General features: G+C 49.7%; 1 protein-coding gene across 2 annotated transcripts in view; it reads left to right on the forward strand.

Moving 5' to 3' along the window:
• Positions 1–19,238, forward strand: part of LOC115079074 (deleted in malignant brain tumors 1 protein-like) — a 75,173-nt gene extending 55,935 nt beyond the window's left edge. For both annotated transcript variants that reach the window (XM_029582102.1, XM_029582109.1), the window contains exons 9-10: positions 12,538–12,852; positions 17,890–19,238. In XM_029582102.1, the coding sequence (XP_029437962.1) occupies positions 12,538–12,852; positions 17,890–17,945 (371 nt within the window). In that variant the 3' untranslated portion in view covers positions 17,946–19,238. The remainder of the gene's footprint in view (positions 1–12,537; positions 12,853–17,889) is intronic.
• Positions 19,239–19,742: the final 504 nt, after the last annotated feature.

A 19,742-nucleotide genomic window follows, 5' to 3' on the forward strand; every position in this document is an offset into this window, starting at 1 on the left:
GTCCTGTCCTTGTCCTGCCCAGTCCCTTTGTGTGCCTTCCCAGGCCTTGCCTCTGGTCCAGACCTTGCCCTCAACTCCAGCCCCGCCTGTACCTAGTCCCAGCTCCCAGTCTGTACCTAGTCCCAGCTCCCAGTCTGTACCTAGACCCAGCTCCCAGTCTGTACCTAGTCCCAGCACCCAGTCTGTACCTAGTCCCAGCTCCCAGTCTGTACCTAGTCCCAGGTCCCCGCCTGTACCTAGTCCCAGCTCCCAGTCTGTACCTAGTCCCAGCTCCCCGCCTGTACCTAGTCCCAGCTCCCAGTCTGTACCTAGTCCCAGCTCACAGTCTGTACCTAGACCCAGCTCCCAGTCTGTACCTAGTCCCAGCTCCCTGTCTGTACCTAGTCCCAGCTCCCCGCCTGTACCTAGTCCCAGCTCCCAGTCTGTACCTAGTCCCAGCTCCCAGTCTGTACCTAGACCCAGCACCCAGTCTGTACCTAGTCCCAGCTCCCCGCCTGTACCTAGTCCCAGCTCCCAGTCTGTACCTAGTCCCAGCTCCCAGTCTGTACCTAGACCCAGCTCCCAGTCTGTACCTAGTCCCAGCTCCCAGCCTGTACTTAGTCCCAGCTCCCAGTCTGTACCTAGACCCAGCTCCCAGTCTGTACCTAGTCCCAGCTCCCAGTCTGTACCTAGACCCAGCTCCCAGTCTGTACCTAGTCCCAGCTCCCCGCCTGTACCTAGTCCCAGCTCCCAGTCTGTACCTAGACCCAGCTCCCAGTCTGTACCTAGTCCCAGCTCCCCGCCTGTACCTAGTCCCAGCACCCAGTCTGTACCTAGTCCCAGCTCCCAGTCTGTACCTAGACCCAGCTCCCAGTCTGTACCTAGTCCCAGCTCCCTGCCTGTACCTAGTCCCAGCTCTCAGTCTGTACCTAGACCCAGCTCCCAGTCTGTACCTAGTCCCAGCTCCCCGCCTGTACCTAGTCCCAGCTCCCAGTCTGTACCTAGACCCAGCTCCCAGTCTGTACCTAGTCCCAGCTCCCCGCCTGTACCTAGTCCCAGCTCCCAGTCTGTACCTAGTCCCAGCTCCCAGTCTGTACCTAGACCCAGCTCCCAGTCTGTACCTAGTCCCAGCACCCAGTCTGTACCTAGTCCCAGCTCCCAGTCTGTACCTAGTCCCAGGTCCCCGCCTGTACCTAGTCCCAGCTCCCAGTCTGTACCTAGTCCCAGCTCCCCGCCTGTACCTAGTCCCAGCTCCCCGCCTGTACCTAGTCCCAGCTCCCAGTCTGTACCTAGTCCCAGCTCACAGTCTGTACCTAGACCCAGCTCCCAGTCTGTACCTAGTCCCAGCTCCCTGTCTGTACCTAGTCCCAGCTCCCCGCCTGTACCTAGTCCCAGCTCCCAGTCTGTACCTAGTCCCAGCTCCCAGTCTGTACCTAGACCCAGCACCCAGTCTGTACCTAGTCCCAGCTCCCCGCCTGTACCTAGTCCCAGCTCCCAGTCTGTACCTAGTCCCAGCTCCCCGCCTGTACCTAGTCCCCGCTCCCAGTCTGTACCTAGTCCCAGCTCCCAGTCTGTACCTAGACCCAGCTCCCAGTCTGTACCTAGTCCCAGCTCCCAGCCTGTACTTAGTCCCAGCTCCCAGTCTGTACCTAGACCCAGCTCCCAGTCTGTACCTAGTCCCAGCTCCCCGTCTGTACCTAGTCCCAGCTCCCAGTCTGTACCTAGACCCAGCTCCCAGTCTGTACCTAGTCCCAGCTCCCCGCCTGTACCTAGTCCCAGCTCCCAGTCTGTACCTAGACCCAGCTCCCAGTCTGTACCTAGTCCAGCTCCCCGCCTGTACCTAGTCCCAGCACCCAGTCTGTACCTAGTCCCAGCTCCCCGCCTGTACCTAGTCCCAGCTCCCAGTCTGTACCTAGTCCCAGCTCCCCGCCTGTACCTAGTCCCAGCTCCCAGTCTGTACCTAGTCCCAGCACCCAGTCTGTACCTAGTCCCAGCTCCCCGCCTGTACCTAGTCCCAGCTCCCAGTCTGTACCTAGACCCAGCACCCAGTCTGTACCTAGTCCCAGCTCCCCGCCTGTACCTAGTCCCAGCTCCCAGTCTGTACCTAGTCCCAGCTCCCCGCCTGTACCTAGTCCCCGCTCCCAGTCTGTACCTAGTCCCAGCTCCCAGTCTGTACCTAGACCCAGCTCCCAGTCTGTACCTAGTCCCAGCTCCCAGCCTGTACTTAGTCCCAGCTCCCAGTCTGTACCTAGACCCAGCTCCCAGTCTGTACCTAGTCCCAGCTCCCCGTCTGTACCTAGTCCCAGCTCCCAGTCTGTACCTAGACCCAGCTCCCAGTCTGTACCTAGTCCCAGCTCCCCGCCTGTACCTAGTCCCAGCTCCCAGTCTGTACCTAGACCCAGCTCCCAGTCTGTACCTAGTCCCAGCTCCCCGCCTGTACCTAGTCCCAGCACCCAGTCTGTACCTAGTCCCAGCTCCCAGTCTGTACCTAGACCCAGCTCCCAGTCTGTACCTAGTCCCAGCTCCCTGCCTGTACCTAGTCCCAGCTCTCAGTCTGTACCTAGACCCAGCTCCCAGTCTGTACCTAGTCCCAGCTCCCCGCCTGTACCTAGTCCCAGCTCCCAGTCTGTACCTAGACCCAGCTCCCAGTCTGTACCTAGTCCCAGCTCCCCGCCTGTACCTAGTCCCAGCTCCCAGTCTGTACCTAGTCCCAGCTCCCAGTCTGTACCTAGACCCAGCTCCCAGTCTGTACCTAGTCCCAGCTCCTCGGCTGTACCTAGTCCCAGCTCCCAGTCTGTACCTAGTCCCAGCTCCCCGCCTGTACCTAGTCCCAGCTCCCAGTCTGTACCTAGTCCCAGCTCCCCGCCTGTAACTAGTCCCAGCACCCAGTCTGTACCTAGTCCCAGCTCCCAGTCTGTACCTAGTCCCAGCTCCCCGCCTGTACCTAGTCCCAGCTCCCAGTCTGTACCTAGTCCCAGCTCCCAGTCTGTACCTAGTCCCAGCTCCCCGCCTGTACCTAGTCCCAGCTCCCAGTCTGTACCTAGACCCAGCTCCCAGTCTGTACCTAGTCCCAGCTCCCCGTCTGTACCTAGTCCCAGCTCCCCACCTGTACCTAGTCCCAGCTCCCAGTCTGTACCTAGTCCCAGCTCCCAGTCTGTACCTAGACCCAGCTCCCAGTCTGTAGCTAGTCCCAGCTCCCAGTCTGTACCTAGTCCCAGCTCCCCGCCTGTACGTAGTCCCAGCTCCCAGTCTGTACCTAGTCCCAGCTCCCCGCCTGTACCTAGTCCCAGCTCCCAGTCTGTACCTAGTCCCAGCTCCCCGCCTGTACCTAGTCCCAGCTCCCAGTCTGTACCTAGTCCCAGCTCCCCGCCTGTACCTAGTCCCAGCTCCCAGTCTGTACCTAGTCCCAGCTCCCTGTCTGTACCTAGTCCCAGCACCCAGTCTGTACCTAGACCCAGCTCCCAGTCTGTACCTAGTCCCAGCTCCCAGTCTGTACCTAGTCCCAGCTCCTCGCCTGTACCTAGTCCCAGCTCCCAGTCTGTACCTAGTCCCAGCTCCCCGTCTGTACCTAGTCCCAGCTCCCAGTCTGTACCTAGTCCCAGCACCCAGTCTGTACCTAGTCGCAGCTCCCAGTCTGTACCTAGTCCCAGCTCCCCGTCTGTACCTAGTCCCAGCTCCCAGCCTGTACCTAGACCCAGCTCCCCGCCTGTACCTAGTCCCAGCTCCCCGCCTGTACCTAGTCCCAGCTCCCAGTCTGTACGTAGACCCAGCTCCCAGTCTGTACCTAGTCCCAGCTCCCAGTCTGTACCTAGACCCAGCTCCCCGCCTGTACCTAGTCCCAGCTCCCAGTCTGTACCTAGTCCCAGCTCCCAGCATGTACCTAGACCCAGCTCCCAGTCTGTACCTAGTCCCAGCTCCCCGCCTGTACCTAGTCCCAGCACCCAGTCTGTACCTAGTCCCAGCTCCCAGTCTGTACCTAGTCCCAGCTTCCAGTCTGTACCTAGTCCCAGCTCCCTGTCTGTACCTAGTCCCAGCTCCCCGCCTGTAACTAGTCCCAGCACCCAGTCTGTACCTAGTCCCAGCTCCCAGTCTGTACCTAGTCCCAGCTCCCCGCCTGTACCTAGTCCCAGCTCCCAGTCTGTACCTAGACCCAGCTCCCAGTCTGTACCTAGTCCCAGCTCCCAGTCTGTACCTAGACCCAGCTCCCAGTCTCTACCTAGTCCCAGCTCCCCGCCTGTACCTAGTCCCAGCTCCCAGTCTGTACGTAGACCCAGCTCCCAGTCTGTACCTAGTCCCAGCTCCCCGTCTGTACCTAGTCCCAGCTCCCCGCCTGTGCCTAGTCCCAGCTCCCAGTCTGTACCTAGACCCAGCTCCCAGTCTGTACCTAGTCCCAGCTCCCAGTCTGTACCTAGTCCCAGCTCCCCGCCTGTACCTAGTCCCAGCTCCCAGTCTGTACCTAGTCCCAGCTCCCCGCCTGTACCTAGTCCCAGCTCCCAGTCTGTACCTAGTCCCAGCTCCCAGTCTGTACCTAGTCCCAGCTCCCTGTCTGTACCTAGTCCCAGCTCCCCGCCTGTACCCAGTCCCAGCTCCCAGTCTGTACCTAGTCCCAGCTCCCAGTCTGTACCTAGTCCCAGCTCCCCGCCTGTACCTAGTCCCAGCTCCCGGTCTGTACCTAGACCCAGCTCCCCGCCTGTACCTAGTCCCAGCTCCCAGTCTGTACCTAGACCCAGCTCCCTGCCTGTACCTAGTCCCAGCTCCCAGTCTGTACCTAGTCCCAGCTCCCAGCCTGTACCTAGACCCAGCTCCCAGTCTGTACCTAGTCCCAGCTCCCCGCCTGTACCTAGTCCCAGCTCCCAGTCTGTACCTAGTCCCAGCTCCCAGTCTGTACCTAGTCCCAGCTCCCCGCCTGTACCTAGTCCCAGCACCCAGTCTGTACCTAGTCCCAGCTCCCAGTCTGTACCTAGACCCAGCTCCCAGTCTGTAACTAGTCCCAGCTCCCCGCCTGTACCTAGTCCCAGCTCTCAGTCTGTACCTAGACCCAGCTACCAGTCTGTACCTAGTCCCAGCTCCCCGCCTGTACCTAGTCCCAGCTCCCAGTCTGTACCTAGACCCAGCTCCCAGTCTGTACCTTGTCCCAGCTCCCCGCCTGTACCTAGTCCCAGCACCCAGTCTGTACCTAGTCCCAGCTCCCAGTCTGTACCTAGACCCAGCTCCCAGTCTGTACCTAGTCCCAGCTCCCCGCCTGTACCTAGTCCCAGCTCCCAGTCTGTACCTAGTCCCAGCTCCCTGTCTGTACCTAGTCCCAGCTCCCCGCCTGTGCCTAGTCCCAGCTCCCCGCCTGTGCCTAGTCCTAGCTCCCAGTCTGTACCTAGACCCAGCTCCCAGTCTGTACCTAGTCCCAGCTCCCAGTCTGTACCTAGTCCCAGCTCCCCGCCTGTACCTAGTCCCAGCTCCCAGTCTGTACCTAGTCCCAGCTCCCAGTCTGTACCTAGACCCAGCTCCCAGTCTGTACCTAGTCCCAGCTCCCAGTCTGTACCTAGTCCCAGCTCCCCGCCTGTACCTAGTCCCAGCTCCCAGTCCGTACCTAGTCCCAGCTCCCCGCCTGTACCTAGTCCCAGCTCCCAGTCTGTACCTAGACCCAGCTCCCAGTCTGTACCTAGTCCCAGGTCCCTGTCTGTACCTAGTCCCAGCACCCAGTCTGTACCTAGATCCAGCTCCCAGTCTGTACCTAGTCCCAGCTCCCAGTCTGTACCTAGACCCAGCTCCCAGTCTGTACCTAGTCCCAGCTCCCCACCTGTACCTAGTCCCAGCTCCCCGTCTGTACCTAGTCCCAGCACCCAGTCTGTACCTAGTCCCAGCTCCCTGTCTGTACCTAGTCCCAGCACCCAGTCTGTACCTAGTCCCAGCTCCCAGTCTGTACCTAGTCCCAGCTCCCCGTCTGTACCTAGTCCCAGCTCCCAGCCTGTACCTAGACCCAGCTCCCCGCATGTACCTAGTCCCAGCTCCCCGCCTGTACCTAGTCCCAGCTCCCCGTCTGTACCTAGTCCCAGCTCCCAGTCTGTACCTAGACCCAGCTCCCAGTCTGTACCTAGTCCCAGCTCCCAGTCTGTACCTAGACCCAGCTCCCCGCCTGTACCTAGTCCCAGCTCCCAGTCTGTACCTAGTCCCAGCTCCCAGCCTGTACCTAGTCCCAGCTCCCACTGTACCTAGACCCAGCTCCCAGTCTGTACCTAGTCCCAGCTCCCCGCCTGTACCTAGTCCCAGCTCCCAGTCTGTACCTAGTCCCAGCTCCCTGTCTGTACCTAGTCCCAGCTCCCAGTCTGTACCTAGACCCAGCTCCCCGCCTGTACCTAGTCCCAGCTCCCAGTCTGTACCTAGACCCAGCTCCCAGTCTGTACCTAGTCCCAGCTCCCAGTCTGTACCTAGACCCAGCTCCCAGTCTGTACCTAGTCCCAGCACCCAGTCTGTACCTAGACCCAGCTCCCAGTCTGTACCTAGACCCAGCTCCCCGTCTGTACCTAGACCCAGCTCCCAGTCTGTACCTAGTCCCAGCTCCCAGTCTGTACCTAGTCCCATCACCCAGTCTGTACCTAGACCCAGCTCCCCGTCTCTACCTAGACCCAGCTCCCAGTCTGTACCTAGACCCAGCTCCCCGTCTGTACCTAGACCCAGCTCCCAGTCTGTACCTAGTCCCAGCACCCAGTCTGTACCTAGACCCAGCTCCCAGCCTGTACCTAGTCCCAGCACCCAGTCTGTACCTAGACCCAGCTCCCAGTCTTTACCTAGTCCCAGCACCCAGTCTGTACCTAGTCCCAGCACCCAGTCTGTACCTAGACCCAGCTCCCAGTCTGTACCTAGACCCAGCTCCCCGTCTGTACCTAGACCCAGCTCCCAGTCTGTACCTAGTCCCAGCTCCCCGTCTGTACCTAGACCCAGCTCCCAGTCTGTACCTAGTCCCAGCACCCAGTCTGTACCTAGTCCCAGCTCCCAGTCTGTACCTAGACCCAGCTCCCAGTCTGTACCTAGTCCCAGCTCCCCGTCTGTACCTAGACCCAGCTCCCAGTCTGTACCTAGTCCCAGCATCCAGTCTGTACCTAGTCCCAGCTCCCAGTCTGTACCTAGACCCAGCTCCCAGTCTGTACCTAGTCCCAGCTCCCAGTCTGTACCTAGACCCAGCTCCCCGCCTGTACCTAGACCCAGCTCCCAGTCTGTACCTAGTCCCAGCACCCAGTCTGTACCTAGACCCAGCTCCCAGTCTGTACCTAGTCCCAGCTCCCAGTCTGTACCTAGACCCAGCTCCCAGCCTGAGTCCTGCTCCATTCCAGCTTGCTGTGTCTCCAGCTTCCAGGCAGGAGCTGAAGCGCCATGAGGTTCCCCAGAAGACGAGTCCTACCAGCCCCCAGAATCCAAGGGCTGAACCTGTGGGGGGGGGGGGGGGTGCTGGTTAGGAAGGAGGCAAGCTCTGTCCTGTACCACTCCTGCGGGGCTGCTCCCTGACTCCGGCCCGCTGACCTGTGACATTGGGTCTCTGGGAAAAATGATTAGTAAGCAGGGCGCTCCGTTGGTACCTGGTGCAGTGCTGGGTAGAGTGACTTTCCAAGGTCACGAGGAGGGTCCGTGGGAGAAGCAGGATTTCAGCCCTGGGTTGGTCACTTTCCTTGTACGGTGGGAATTTTAGGAAAGTTCTGAATTTAGTCCCATCAGTGAGATTTGACAGACTTATTTCTTGTTTTGTTTTTTTTTGCACCAGTCTGGCTCATGCAGCTCTTTCAGGGTGGAAAGCGGGTGTGTGCAGCAGGGACCCCATTCACCTGTGGGAGAAAGAGTTACTGTGGAGCAGAAGAGTCAGGGCTCTTCTCAGGCAGCGAGCAGAGAAACGGGGCCAGAAGAATAATGAACATTACCTGTAAGGTCAAATGGGTCACTCCATGGGGACTGTGCTGGCGGGACCTGCACACAGGCATCCAGGAAGATGGAGACTGCAGTCACTAGTACAGGTTACCTGCTATGTAGGTAAATCTTACAGTCCCACCCCTTCACAATCAGAGGCAGGGGACACAACAAGGAAACGTGAACACCCTGGCTGCCTGCTCTGGGGGACTATATCAGAATCGTTCTTCCAACAGATTAACACACACACACACACACACACACACACACACACACACACTCTTCCATCACATGCACCTTGTATATTGTTAATGTACGTAGCAGAGAATAGATCTCAGTCCAAAGTCTCATTCAAAAAGACCGCACTGCAGCAGCACATGCCTTATAGCACTATGCAGGGTGTCTGGGTTATACAGTCCCTCAGCAGCACATGTCTTATAGCACTATGCAGGGAGACTGGGTTTTACAGTCCCTCAGCAGCACATGCCCAAAGCACTATGCAGGGTGTCTGGGTTATACACATCTCATCCTCAGCAGCATAGGCCCTGTAGCACTATGCAGGGAGACTGGGTTATACAGCTCCCTCAGCAGCATAGGCCCTATAGCACTATGCAGGGTGTCTGGGTTATACAGCTCCCTCAGCAGCACATGCCCTGTAGCACTATGCAGGGGGACTGAATTGGAGAACTCCCTCAGCACCAAATGCATTATAGCACTATGCAGGGAGACTGGGTTTTACAGTCCCTCAGCAGCACATGCCCTATAGCACTATGCAGGGTGTCTGGGTTATACAGCTCCCTCAGCAGCACATGCCCTGTAGCACTATGCAGGGGGACTGAATTGGAGAACTCCCTCAGCACCACATGCATTATAGCACTATGCAGGGTGACTGGGTTATACAGTTTGTCAGCAGCACAGTCACTATAGCACTATGCAGGGGGACTGAGTTATACAGCTCCCTCAGCAGCACATGCTCTATAGTAATATGCAGGGTGTCAGGGTTATACAGCTCCCTCAGCAGCACATGCCCTATACCACTATGCAGGATGTCGGGGTTATATTTTATTTTATTTTATTTATTTGCTTTTATATACCGACATTCGTTTGGGTACATCACATTGGTTCGCATTATAACAGGATAATAGCGTGAAAGGTCAAGCTATTTTACATTGTAACATTAAGAACATAGAAACATTAAAACATAAAGCATGGAAACATGAATATATGCGTAGGAACAGATTAGCAGGGAAATACAGTGAAACATAGAGGCAGAAATAATATATAGTAGCAGTAAGGAATCAAATTGATTGGAACTTATATATTGTGGCTTATTACGCCTGTCTTATATACATCGCAACCTTATATATGGTGGCTAGTTATGCCTTGCTTATATACATCGCAACCTTATATATGGTGGCTAGTTATGCCTTGCTTATATACATCGCAACCTATATATGGTGGCTAGTTATGCCTTGCTTATATACATCGCAACCTTATATATGGTGGCTAGTTATGCCTTGCTTATATACATCGTAACCTTATATATGGTGGCTAGTTATGCCTTGCTTATATACATCGTAACCATATATATGGTGGCTAGTTATGCCTTGCTTATATACATCGTAACCTTATATATGGTGGCTAGTTATGCCTTGCTTATATACATCGTAACCTTATATATGGTGGCTAGTTATGCCTTGCTTATATACATCGCAACCTTATATATGGTGGCTAGTTATGCCTTGCTTATATACATCGCAACCTTATATATGGTGGCTAGTTATGCCTTGCTTATATACATCGCAACCTTATATATGGTGGCTAGTTATGCCTTGCTTATATACATCGCAACCTTATATATGGTGGCTAGTTATGCCTTGCTTATATACATCGTAACCTTATATATGGTGGCTAGTTATGCCTTGCTTATATACATCGCAACCTTATATATGGTGGCTAGTTATGCCTTGCTTATATACATCGTAACCTTATATATGGTGGCTAGTTATGCCTTGCTTATATACATCGTAACCTTATATATGGTGGCTAGTTATGCCTTGCTTATATACATCGTAACCATATATATGGTGGCTAGTTATGCCTTGCTTATATACATCGCAACCTTTAAAAGGTAAGTTGAAGACAGTGATTTAAGATTAAGTACGGGGGGGATTACGGTGGGAGGGAGAGCGGGGAGGGGAAGGGGGGGAGAGGTGCTAGGTCGCTAGTTGGTAGGCTTTCTGGAATAGCCATGTTTTCAGGGGTTTTTTTTGAAAGTTTGGGGAGAGGGTTCCAGTCTGAGGTGAGAGGGTGGCTGGTTCCAAAGGGTTGGACCGGCTACTGAGAAGGAGCATTGTCTAGTGGAAGTAAGGTGAGCAAGTTTTGTGTGTGGGATGGCCAGGAGACCTGTGTTTTGGGAACGTAGGCATTTCTGGCTATGATGAAGTTGGGGAGGGTTTTTTGTCCATTTGGTTTTTTGGTTGTTGATGGTTTTGTGTAATATGGTGAGGGTTTTGTATTGGGATCTGTGTGGGATGGGGAGCCAGTGTAAGGCTTTTAGAGTGGGGGTGATGTGTGATGCTCGGTTGGTGTTTGTGAGGGATCTGGCTGCGGCGTTTTGGAGTAGCTGAAGTTATACAGTTCCCTCAGCAGCACAGGCCCTATAGCTGAAGTTATACAGCTCCCTCAGCAGCACAGGCCCTATACCACTATGCAGGGTGTCGGGGTTATACAGTTCCCTCAGCAGCACAGGCCCTGTAGCACTATGCAGGGTGACTGTGTTACACAGCTCCCTCAGCAGTATGAATCGTGAGCAGCTGAAATCAGGTTGAGATAAAAATGGGATATTTGGACAAAATTAGCTCACTAAGAAGATTATCTGATAGCATCATGTGAGGTCAGAGAGAAGGTTGTTCCCTTATGATGAGGCTTTGATTCAGTTTGCCCAATAACAACATGCTGGGACATGGATAAGTATTATCTGAATAGAGGCTAAGCAGGCAGAGCACCCTCTTTTACCATGCAAGGACATTGAATCAGTACTGGCTCAGAGGGGAGAGTCTCTTCCAACACCATCCTGAGGCATTAGGTCAATACAGGATCAAAGGTCTGTGTCCTTTTGCGTCATGCAGCTTTGTTGCTTCAGTACTGAAAGTATAGTGACAATGAATTGTGATGAGTAGGATATCAGACTTCTTGTCATGTCTTGTCTTTATCAAGTGTTATCGGAGTGAGGCTGGCAATACTGCAGTTACAATGAATTGTGATGAGTAGGATATCAGACTTCTTGTCATGTCTTGTCTTTATCAGGTGTTATCAGAGTGAGGCTGGCAATACTGCAGTTACAATTAATTGTGATGAGTAGGATATCAGACTTCTCGTCATGTCTTGTCTTTATCAGGTGTTATCGGAGTAAGGCTGGCAATACTGCAGTTACAATGAATTGTGATGAGTAGGATATCAGACTTCTTGTCATGTCTTGTCTTTATCAGGTATTATCGGAGTGAGGCTGGCAATACTGCAGTTACAATGAATTGTGATGAGTAGGATATCAGACTTCTTGTCATGTCTTGTCTTTATCAGGTGTTATCGGAGTGAGGCTGACAATACTGCAGTTACAATGAATTGTGATGAGTAGGATATCAGACCTTGTCATGTCTTGTCTTTATCAGGTGTTATATGAGTGAGGCTGGCAATACTGCAGTTACAATGAATTGTGATGAGTAGGATATCAGACTTCTTGTGATGTCTTATCTTTTTCAGGTATTTCCAGAGTGAGGCTGGCAATACTGCAGTTACAATGAATTGTGATGAGTAGGATATCAGACCTTGTCATGTCTTGTCCTTATCAGGTGTTTCCGGAGTGAGGCTGGCAATACTGCAGTTACAATGAATTGTGATGAGTAGGATATCAGACTTCTTGTCATGTCTTGTCTTTATCAGGTATTTCCGGAGTGAGGCTGGCAATACTGCAGTTACAATGAATTGTGATGAGTAGGATATCAGACGTCTTGTCATGTCTTCTCTTTTTCAGGTGTTTCCGGAGTGAGGCTGGCAATTCTGCAGTTACAATGAATTGTGATGAGTAGGATATCAGACTTCTTGTCATGTCTTCTCTTTTTCAGGTGTTTCTGGAGTGAGGCTGGCAATACTGCAGTTACAATGAATTATAATGAGTAGAATATCAGACTTCTTGTTATGTCTTGTCTTTTTCAGGTATTATATGAGTGAGGCTGGCAATACTGCAGTTACAATGAATTGTGATGAGTAGGATATCAGACTTCTTGTCATGTCTTGTCTTTTTCAGGTATTTCCAGAGTGAGGCTGGCAATACTGCAGTTACAATGAATTGTGATGAGTAGGATATCAGACCTTGTCATGTCTTGTCTTTATCAGGTGTTTCCGGAGTGAGGCTGGCAATACTGCAGTTACAATGAATTGTGATGAGTAGGATATCAGACGTCTTGTCATGTCTTCTCTTTTTCAGGTGTTTCCGGAGTGAGGCTGGCAATACTGCAGTTACAATGAATTGTGATGAGTAGGATATCAGACTTCTTGTCATGTCATGTCTTTATCAGGTATTATCGGAGTGAGGCTGGCAATACTGCAGTTACAATGAATTGTGATGAGTAGGATATCAGACTTCTTGTTATGTCTTGTCTTTTTCAGGTATTTCCGGAGTGAGGCTGGTGGATGGAGGCAGCTCCTGTGCTGGCAGAGTAGAGGTTAATTACAGGAACACCTGGGGCACTGTCTGTGACTACAGATGGGACATGGAAGATGCTGCAGTGGTTTGTAGAGAGCTGGGGTGTGGATATGCTGTGGAGGCACCACGTGGTGCTCATTTCAATTCTGGCTCTGGTCCGGTTTGGCTGAAGGCAGTTTTCTGCAGAGGAAATGAAACTAATTTTTCTCAATGTGGATCGGTGATGACAGAACATTATCCATGTGAGCACAGCCAGGATGCTGGAGTCGTCTGCTCTGGTAAGAGATCTTGCTTTCTTTTCTGCAGAAGAAATATAATCCCATATGGACCAGTCCTAGACAAGAACAGTGGTCAAAGTTTATTTATTAAAAAAAAATGTTTACACCACATGATCTCATGATCTCGGCAGAAAGCAATACGTAGATACATAGCGCAATGTTGATCCTTAATATGATCATTGCCTTTGTACACTGTTGTGATCATCCTTTGGAACATAAAAAGATCAAATAAGTAAATAATACCTATAAAATTATTTAAAAAAAAGACAATAAAAATAATAAAATATAAACAAAGACTGATAAATATTTCTGCAAGGAAAAATAAGTCAACCTGAAACAGGATTACTGATAGAACTGGAGTTAGTACATCTCCCAGTGGTGAAGCCGTCAGCGGGCATGTATGCATGTAAATGCGTACAGATTCCCTGCATAGACCCTGACTAAGCTCTGCTCTAGCTGGCCTTCGGAGGGGGGAGGTAGGGGTGGATAGGTTTTGGGAGGAGGGGGCCCACATCCTGTTTGGAATCTAAGTATCTCGGGGCTGAGGGAGTGCCTCAGGCTGCTCCATGTGTTGGGCGTTTGCAGAAGGATCGGGCACTAGCCAGAACATTGTTGAACTCATTTTGGGGTGGGGGATCACCCTTATTTTTACCTTACCAGCTGTATGCTAAACATAGCCAATAAAGGGTAAAGTTATCCAGGTAGACGTACTGAGGTAGTTCTAAACTTAGTTGAATATATCCAGTTAACGTCTGGATAAGTTTGGTATGCCCAGGAATGCCTACTTTATCCAGCCAGTCCGGTAACTGGATAAACAAGTGGCCTTCAGACTGGCAGGAAATTAAAAGCCCTGGGGTAAGTCCCGACTTAGCCGGTGAAACTCCTTTGAATATGGAGCGTAGAGTAACGAGGGAAGCTTCAAAGCTTTCCCCTTCTGGTAAACAGCTGAGTGTCTACCCATGGAAAAAAGAGCCGCTGAAAATCCCCTCCCCTCTTCGGTGCAGAGAAACGTTTTACCTATGATCACTGTTAGCTCAAGGGAGGATGAGTATGCACAGGATTTTCAGTTTGGAAACCCTATATGTAATTTCGTTCAGGATATCTGCAGCCTCTGCAAAGCAGGTGCAAACGTGCAATGCTGGGAAAGGCGCTCCGTTCCTGCAGCTGGACTGATTTTCACAGGGAAACCTCATGTGGATTTTCTCTTTGAAAAATGGACTTGCAGGCCCTTAGTGATAATGACCCCTTGAACCGGCAAGCACCACAGGTTTTCTCAAAATTCCCTAAATGAGAAGAGGTTAAGATCAAAATGGCCCATCTAGTCCATCCAACTATGCTACGTGCACTGTAGGGACTCGCACTTACAAATTCCCATATGTATCTCAGGAACATGTCTTCCACCTGATCTCTCACTCGTTTTCCACTCACTGCCCTCCATATCTGTCCCAAGCATGCCCCGAATCTCTTACAGTAATGGCCTCCACATCCTTAGTAAGCGTTTTCAGATCTTGCCATCTTCAGCTTTGCTTCTTACATGACCAATTCTTAAGCCAACACCTAGGCCCTTGTCTATGTCTTATTACCAAGTTGTAATAATCCCCACAGTCACTAAGGTTAGTGAGGCTGCTATAAAACAAAGGAGCAAGCCTCCCTCTGCTCGCTCAAGTTTGCATTTTAACCATGGTCCCTCCGTGCAGGGCACGCCAACCTTCTTGGAAGCTCAGTGCCTTAGCACTATTGTTCTTTAGGGTTGTAACTGCTGCTCCTTGTAGGCTATCCCAGTGCTTCATTACTCTTCTCTTTTGCCATTAGGGATCCTGTGTTTTTATCCCACGGTTTTAATTCCTTTACGATTTTTGTCTTCACCACCTTCTCAGGGAGGGCATTCCAGGCATCCAGCAGTTTTTCCATGGCAATTTTCCTGAGTCTACCTCCTTGGCACTTCCTGTCATGACCCAAAGTTCTACAATGTCTTTTCCATTCAACAAGGATTGGTTTTGTGTGCAGTTTTTAATTTTTTAAATTCTCTTTATTAGAATAACCGTGGACAACATCAACAACAGACCTACAAGTGTAACAATGTTTGTACAAAAGAATAACATTGGAAAAAAGTTTCATAAAACATGAACAAAATTCCAAGGTGACTCCTATTTTTCCTGTATGTTCCTTGACCAGAGTCATAAACTTCCCCTCTGCATTCAAGTCACACATTCACACAAAAAGCAAACTGCTCAGGCCTGGCACAATGCCTAGTGATAAGGTAGAGGGGATTATTTTGTGTTATTAATCCTGCTTAGTTATTTAAATGTTTCATAATTCTCTTGTAAGGTATAATTATGTTCTTAAGACTTTTGGTATAGATCCCATACTATTTTGGACATTTTCCTAGGATGCCAAGTTCTGAAAGCACCCAAACACCAGGTCCTCTGCCCATGGGCAACATTATCTTAAATCCAGGCCTGTCCAGACCTGAACACAGTATGCTAGGTGAGATCTTCCTAATGACCAGTACAGAAGTATCACCTCTTTCTTTCCCTACTGGTTATGCCTAACCCTATGTATCTCTGAGATCCCTCAGGCACTGGCCACCATCTTATCACACTGTTTCACTACTTGAGACCATCAAAAGAGGTCTCTCTCCTGGTTGGTGCACATCGGCTTTGTTTCTTCAGAAGATGTGTCCCATGATCAGAAAATTCATATCGATCAATTGGTTGGAAACCTTGCTGCCCGATAAAAATTGTGGGAAATCTAGATGCACCCAGGTGGTTTTGAAAAAGACTTCAGCTAAAGAGAAGGAAAATGTGACTACTGGATTGTGTCATCTAATATAAGATTCATGTATTTGTTCCCTACAGCCAAAAACTAGGAAATATATTTCCAATTACTTAAAGCCTTGATTTATGAATGTGACTCCTCCCCCTTCTTGGTTTCAGACCATCTAATCGAAGAGTCACAGCAAAGTCCAAGGGCTTCAATTCACCATCCCGGACCTCTTATTGCCCTTCATATGTCAGACTTCCAGCCCTGGGCTCCGGGGTTCCACTAGCGGGGAGGAGGTAGTGGTGGGATCCACACTGTCAACCTCTTCCAATCTTAGCTCAAGAGGGTATGCACATAGGACGATCAATATCAATGAGTGGACTCACTTGGAAAAAACACAGCCACAGTCCAGTTGTGATGTTCAACAGAAAAAAATGGTTTACGTTAACTTAAAAGAAAAGGATCCATGCCGATATAGAAAAATATCACCCACATAAACAGTAAAACAACAATTTCCAAGGATGAAGTTTCTTTGCCCACAGTGCACCTCCTCTGGTCTGAATCAATGTCCAGTATGCCCTCCCCTTAATGGGTGAGTAAATTCTCCTCTTTCGCCTGTTTTCTGCATTAATTAGGATACATTGAGAATGTTCTAAAACTTTTCCCCACCACCTTTGTAATCCACTAAAGCATATGCAACATTAATTCCTAAATAGGGAACAAAGACATCTACTGAGTCATTTCACTAACAATGAGCAGATGAAGAGAATAACCATGGTAGGATTAGAAAGGATCTCATTGGGCTAGCATTTCCATGTGACGGTCGCTCCATACCCTCACTAAAATTTCCCTAGTAACATCTTTTGGGATTTTTGCATTTTATGGCACCCTCCCTATGGTTAGCTCTTCCCCGTCTTGGGGTTTATTTACTTATTTAGGCATGCTGTCGTTCATATTAAGATCACAACAGTTTACAATCACACAATGTTCTCGCTCTCTCTTACACACAAGCTGTCAATCACACACATGTTCTATCTCACTTATAAACAGGCCCAATCACACACATGCCCTTTCTCACAGCCACAAGCCAGCCAAAAACATGCTCCATCTCTCTCTCGCACACACACATTGACACACAAGCACCTGACTCACATATATACTACACACATACAGAAGCACCCTCCCTATTTCACATACATAAAGCACCTTCCCTGTCTCACACACAGAAGCACCATTCCTTTCTCACATACACACCACATATACACACACAGAAGCCCCTCCCTATCTCACACCAGAAGCACCATTCCTTTCTCACATATACACACACACAGAAGCACCATTCCTTTCTAACATACACATACACAGAAGCACACTTCCAATCTCAAATACATATACACACAAAGGCCCCCAGCTGAACAGCTCATCTCTTGCGGCGGCTGGCAGCGGCCATCTTCATTTCTTCAGCCTAGTCTCGGGCTGCGCTGGTCTTCATTTCTCCAGCGGCGGCTGGCAGCGGCCATCTTATTTTCTTCGGCCTGGTCTCGAGCTGCGCCGATCTTGTTTTCTTTGGCCCCGCCGGCCTGCTCTCCATTGGCAGCCTACTGCGCCGGTCTTCATTTCTCCGGCGGTGGCTGGCAGCGGCCATCTTCTTTTCTTGGGCTCCGCCGGCCTGGTCTCTTCATTTCTTTGACCCGGCGTCCTCAATGGCCCGGAGCAGAGGAGGCCACGTGATCAGCTAGTCCAGCCCACTGGGGGAAGCCCGATCCCCCGATAGGGCAATCTGCCCTTACATTATCACATGGCCTTCTATTTCTCAAACACCGCGGCGCGAACCAAAAGAATGGAAACGTATGATATGTTGCATTCGTGGGGGATCGCAATACATTTCGCGGACCCACAAATGCAACGAATAGGGACCTATACATTGCGGATTGCGCATTCGTTCAAAACAAATGCGCATCCCTATAAATGAGATCCTTTCTAATTCTACATTAGTTATATTCTTCATCTGTTCATTGTTACTGAAATGTCCCGGTAGATGTCTTTGTTCCCTTTTTAGGAATTAATGTTACATATGCTTTAGTGCATTATAAAAGGGCTGGGGAGAAGTTTTAGAACATTGTCAATGTAACCTAATTAAAGCAGCAAAATGGTGCATATTTTTACTAGTATATTCTATGAGTGTCAAGATTTTCTTTGTTGGAACATATGGATGAGCAGCATAAAAAGATTTAAATTAAAAAATAACCAACAAATCATTATTTTTTCTTTTAGGACATGAGGAAGGAAAAAAAAGTGGAGAGTTGAGCAAAGATGAATCTTCGATGTAGAAGAAAATATTTGTTTAATTAGCATAAAGCAGGAATTGTATCAAGAATAATAAGGATCATATGACATTGGATCATTTTTATATAATCAAAACAATCAGCCTATGCATGTCAAAAGAGAAGGACTATACAATGCAATTCAAATCAATAAATGTTGAAAAGGAATGCGCTATCAGTAATTATTTCATAAATAATTAGCATATATTCCAAAAAGTTTAAAAAATGATGATGTGCAAAGCATCGATTCAAACAATTAACAAAATCTGTTTATTGAAAAATATATGTCAAACAGTGCCAAATTGGAATTCATATGACAGCGTATACTTCCCAGCTGGCTCAGTGACTGGACACTCCCGTGGCCAAGAAAATTAGCCACCAATCAACACCCAATGTGGACCACGTTTCGACAGCTGTCTGCATCAGGCGAGCCTTCCATATAACCCAGAGCAGCACATCACCTTGCTGTCAGCTTGGTGAAATTCACTCAGCATCCCTTTGAAAACATCATGAGAGTTTGAAATAAACGCATGAGTCAGGATTGAGGGCAGCCAGTCTCTAAATTGTTTCTCTGCAAGAAGCCAGTCACATCAATGAAGGGTAGCTAGCTGCCTTCAACTGGGGAATGGACGTCTATTCTTCTGAAGCAGGAAATGCAAAGTATCATAATATGAAATTTTACAGTACAACATTCCACTCCATCTTGCTGTTGCATTTGTAGTGTTAATGAATCCTTTTTTATTACATGTATTCATGTTCTATTTTCTTTACACTATAAGTTGCCAACTCTAAATTGGAGACAATCTTGTCAATATATCCCACAGAGAGTGCTTTTATGATTAATAAAACATCTTAGTATTTCGTTCTGTTAGGGACGCATCCTTTTATTCCGTGCTCTGCATGATATTCCACACGGTGCTGCCTCAGCTCATAGAAATTAATGTTTAAGCAGAGGACGGTTACGTGGCTTCCTCAAAGTGACAGGGATGAACTTTCCGCAAAGGTCAGAATCAGTTACTGAAGATATCAAGAGCATCCCAGGCTGGCGGCGAGGAAGGATGTCTGCAATAAAAGTGACTACGCAGGGTTAAGTTTCATCGGAACGCTGGGAGGGACAATTGGAGTTTTCCTTTCTAATGAAATCTGTGAACTCTTCAGGAAATCCTTCTAAAGCTGGTTAATAAAAAATTCAAAGGTTCTGTCATTGGTTGATAATTTTAACCCTGTGTAAATCATTGCAAAATGTACTGAGGTTTTTTCTTGGAGAGGAAAATCAATTAAAAAAAAAAATGTAAGCCCTGCCACGACTCTTGTCTTGTGTGCATGTGCAATGCTGCCCCTCTCAGGCCCAAGAGGATGAGAACTGACACTTTAGAAACCTTGCCATGATTGCTCACCACATTGAAACCCGCCCCCCCTTACTAGGGACAATGAGCTCCTCCTTCTCTGCTCATAGAGGCAGGACAATTCATAGCAGGAAGGCCTGGCTGCCTGGGGGCTCGACCCTGCCAGGAGCTGAGAGAGGTTCTGGCGCGGCCGCTGAAGGATCTTTGGTTTCTGCAGGAGCGGTCCAGTTTCACCTTTAGCTTAACTTCTGGGTGGCTTTGGCTAGTGAAAAGAACCAAGGGAGTGTAGGCATTTCAGGGAGGCCCCCCCCCTTTATAAGGCAATGAAATGAACATATCTGAAAAATTTGGGATATTTTGGGGAAGCCTATTTTCGTTTTTTTCCATTCAGAATGAACCAAAAATGGACATTTCTTGTTCCTAACAAGACATTTGTTTAAAATGAATGCACATTACT

This window comes from Rhinatrema bivittatum, chromosome 1 (assembly GCF_901001135.1).
Source record: "Rhinatrema bivittatum chromosome 1, aRhiBiv1.1, whole genome shotgun sequence".
NCBI lineage: Eukaryota > Metazoa > Chordata > Amphibia > Gymnophiona > Rhinatrematidae > Rhinatrema > Rhinatrema bivittatum.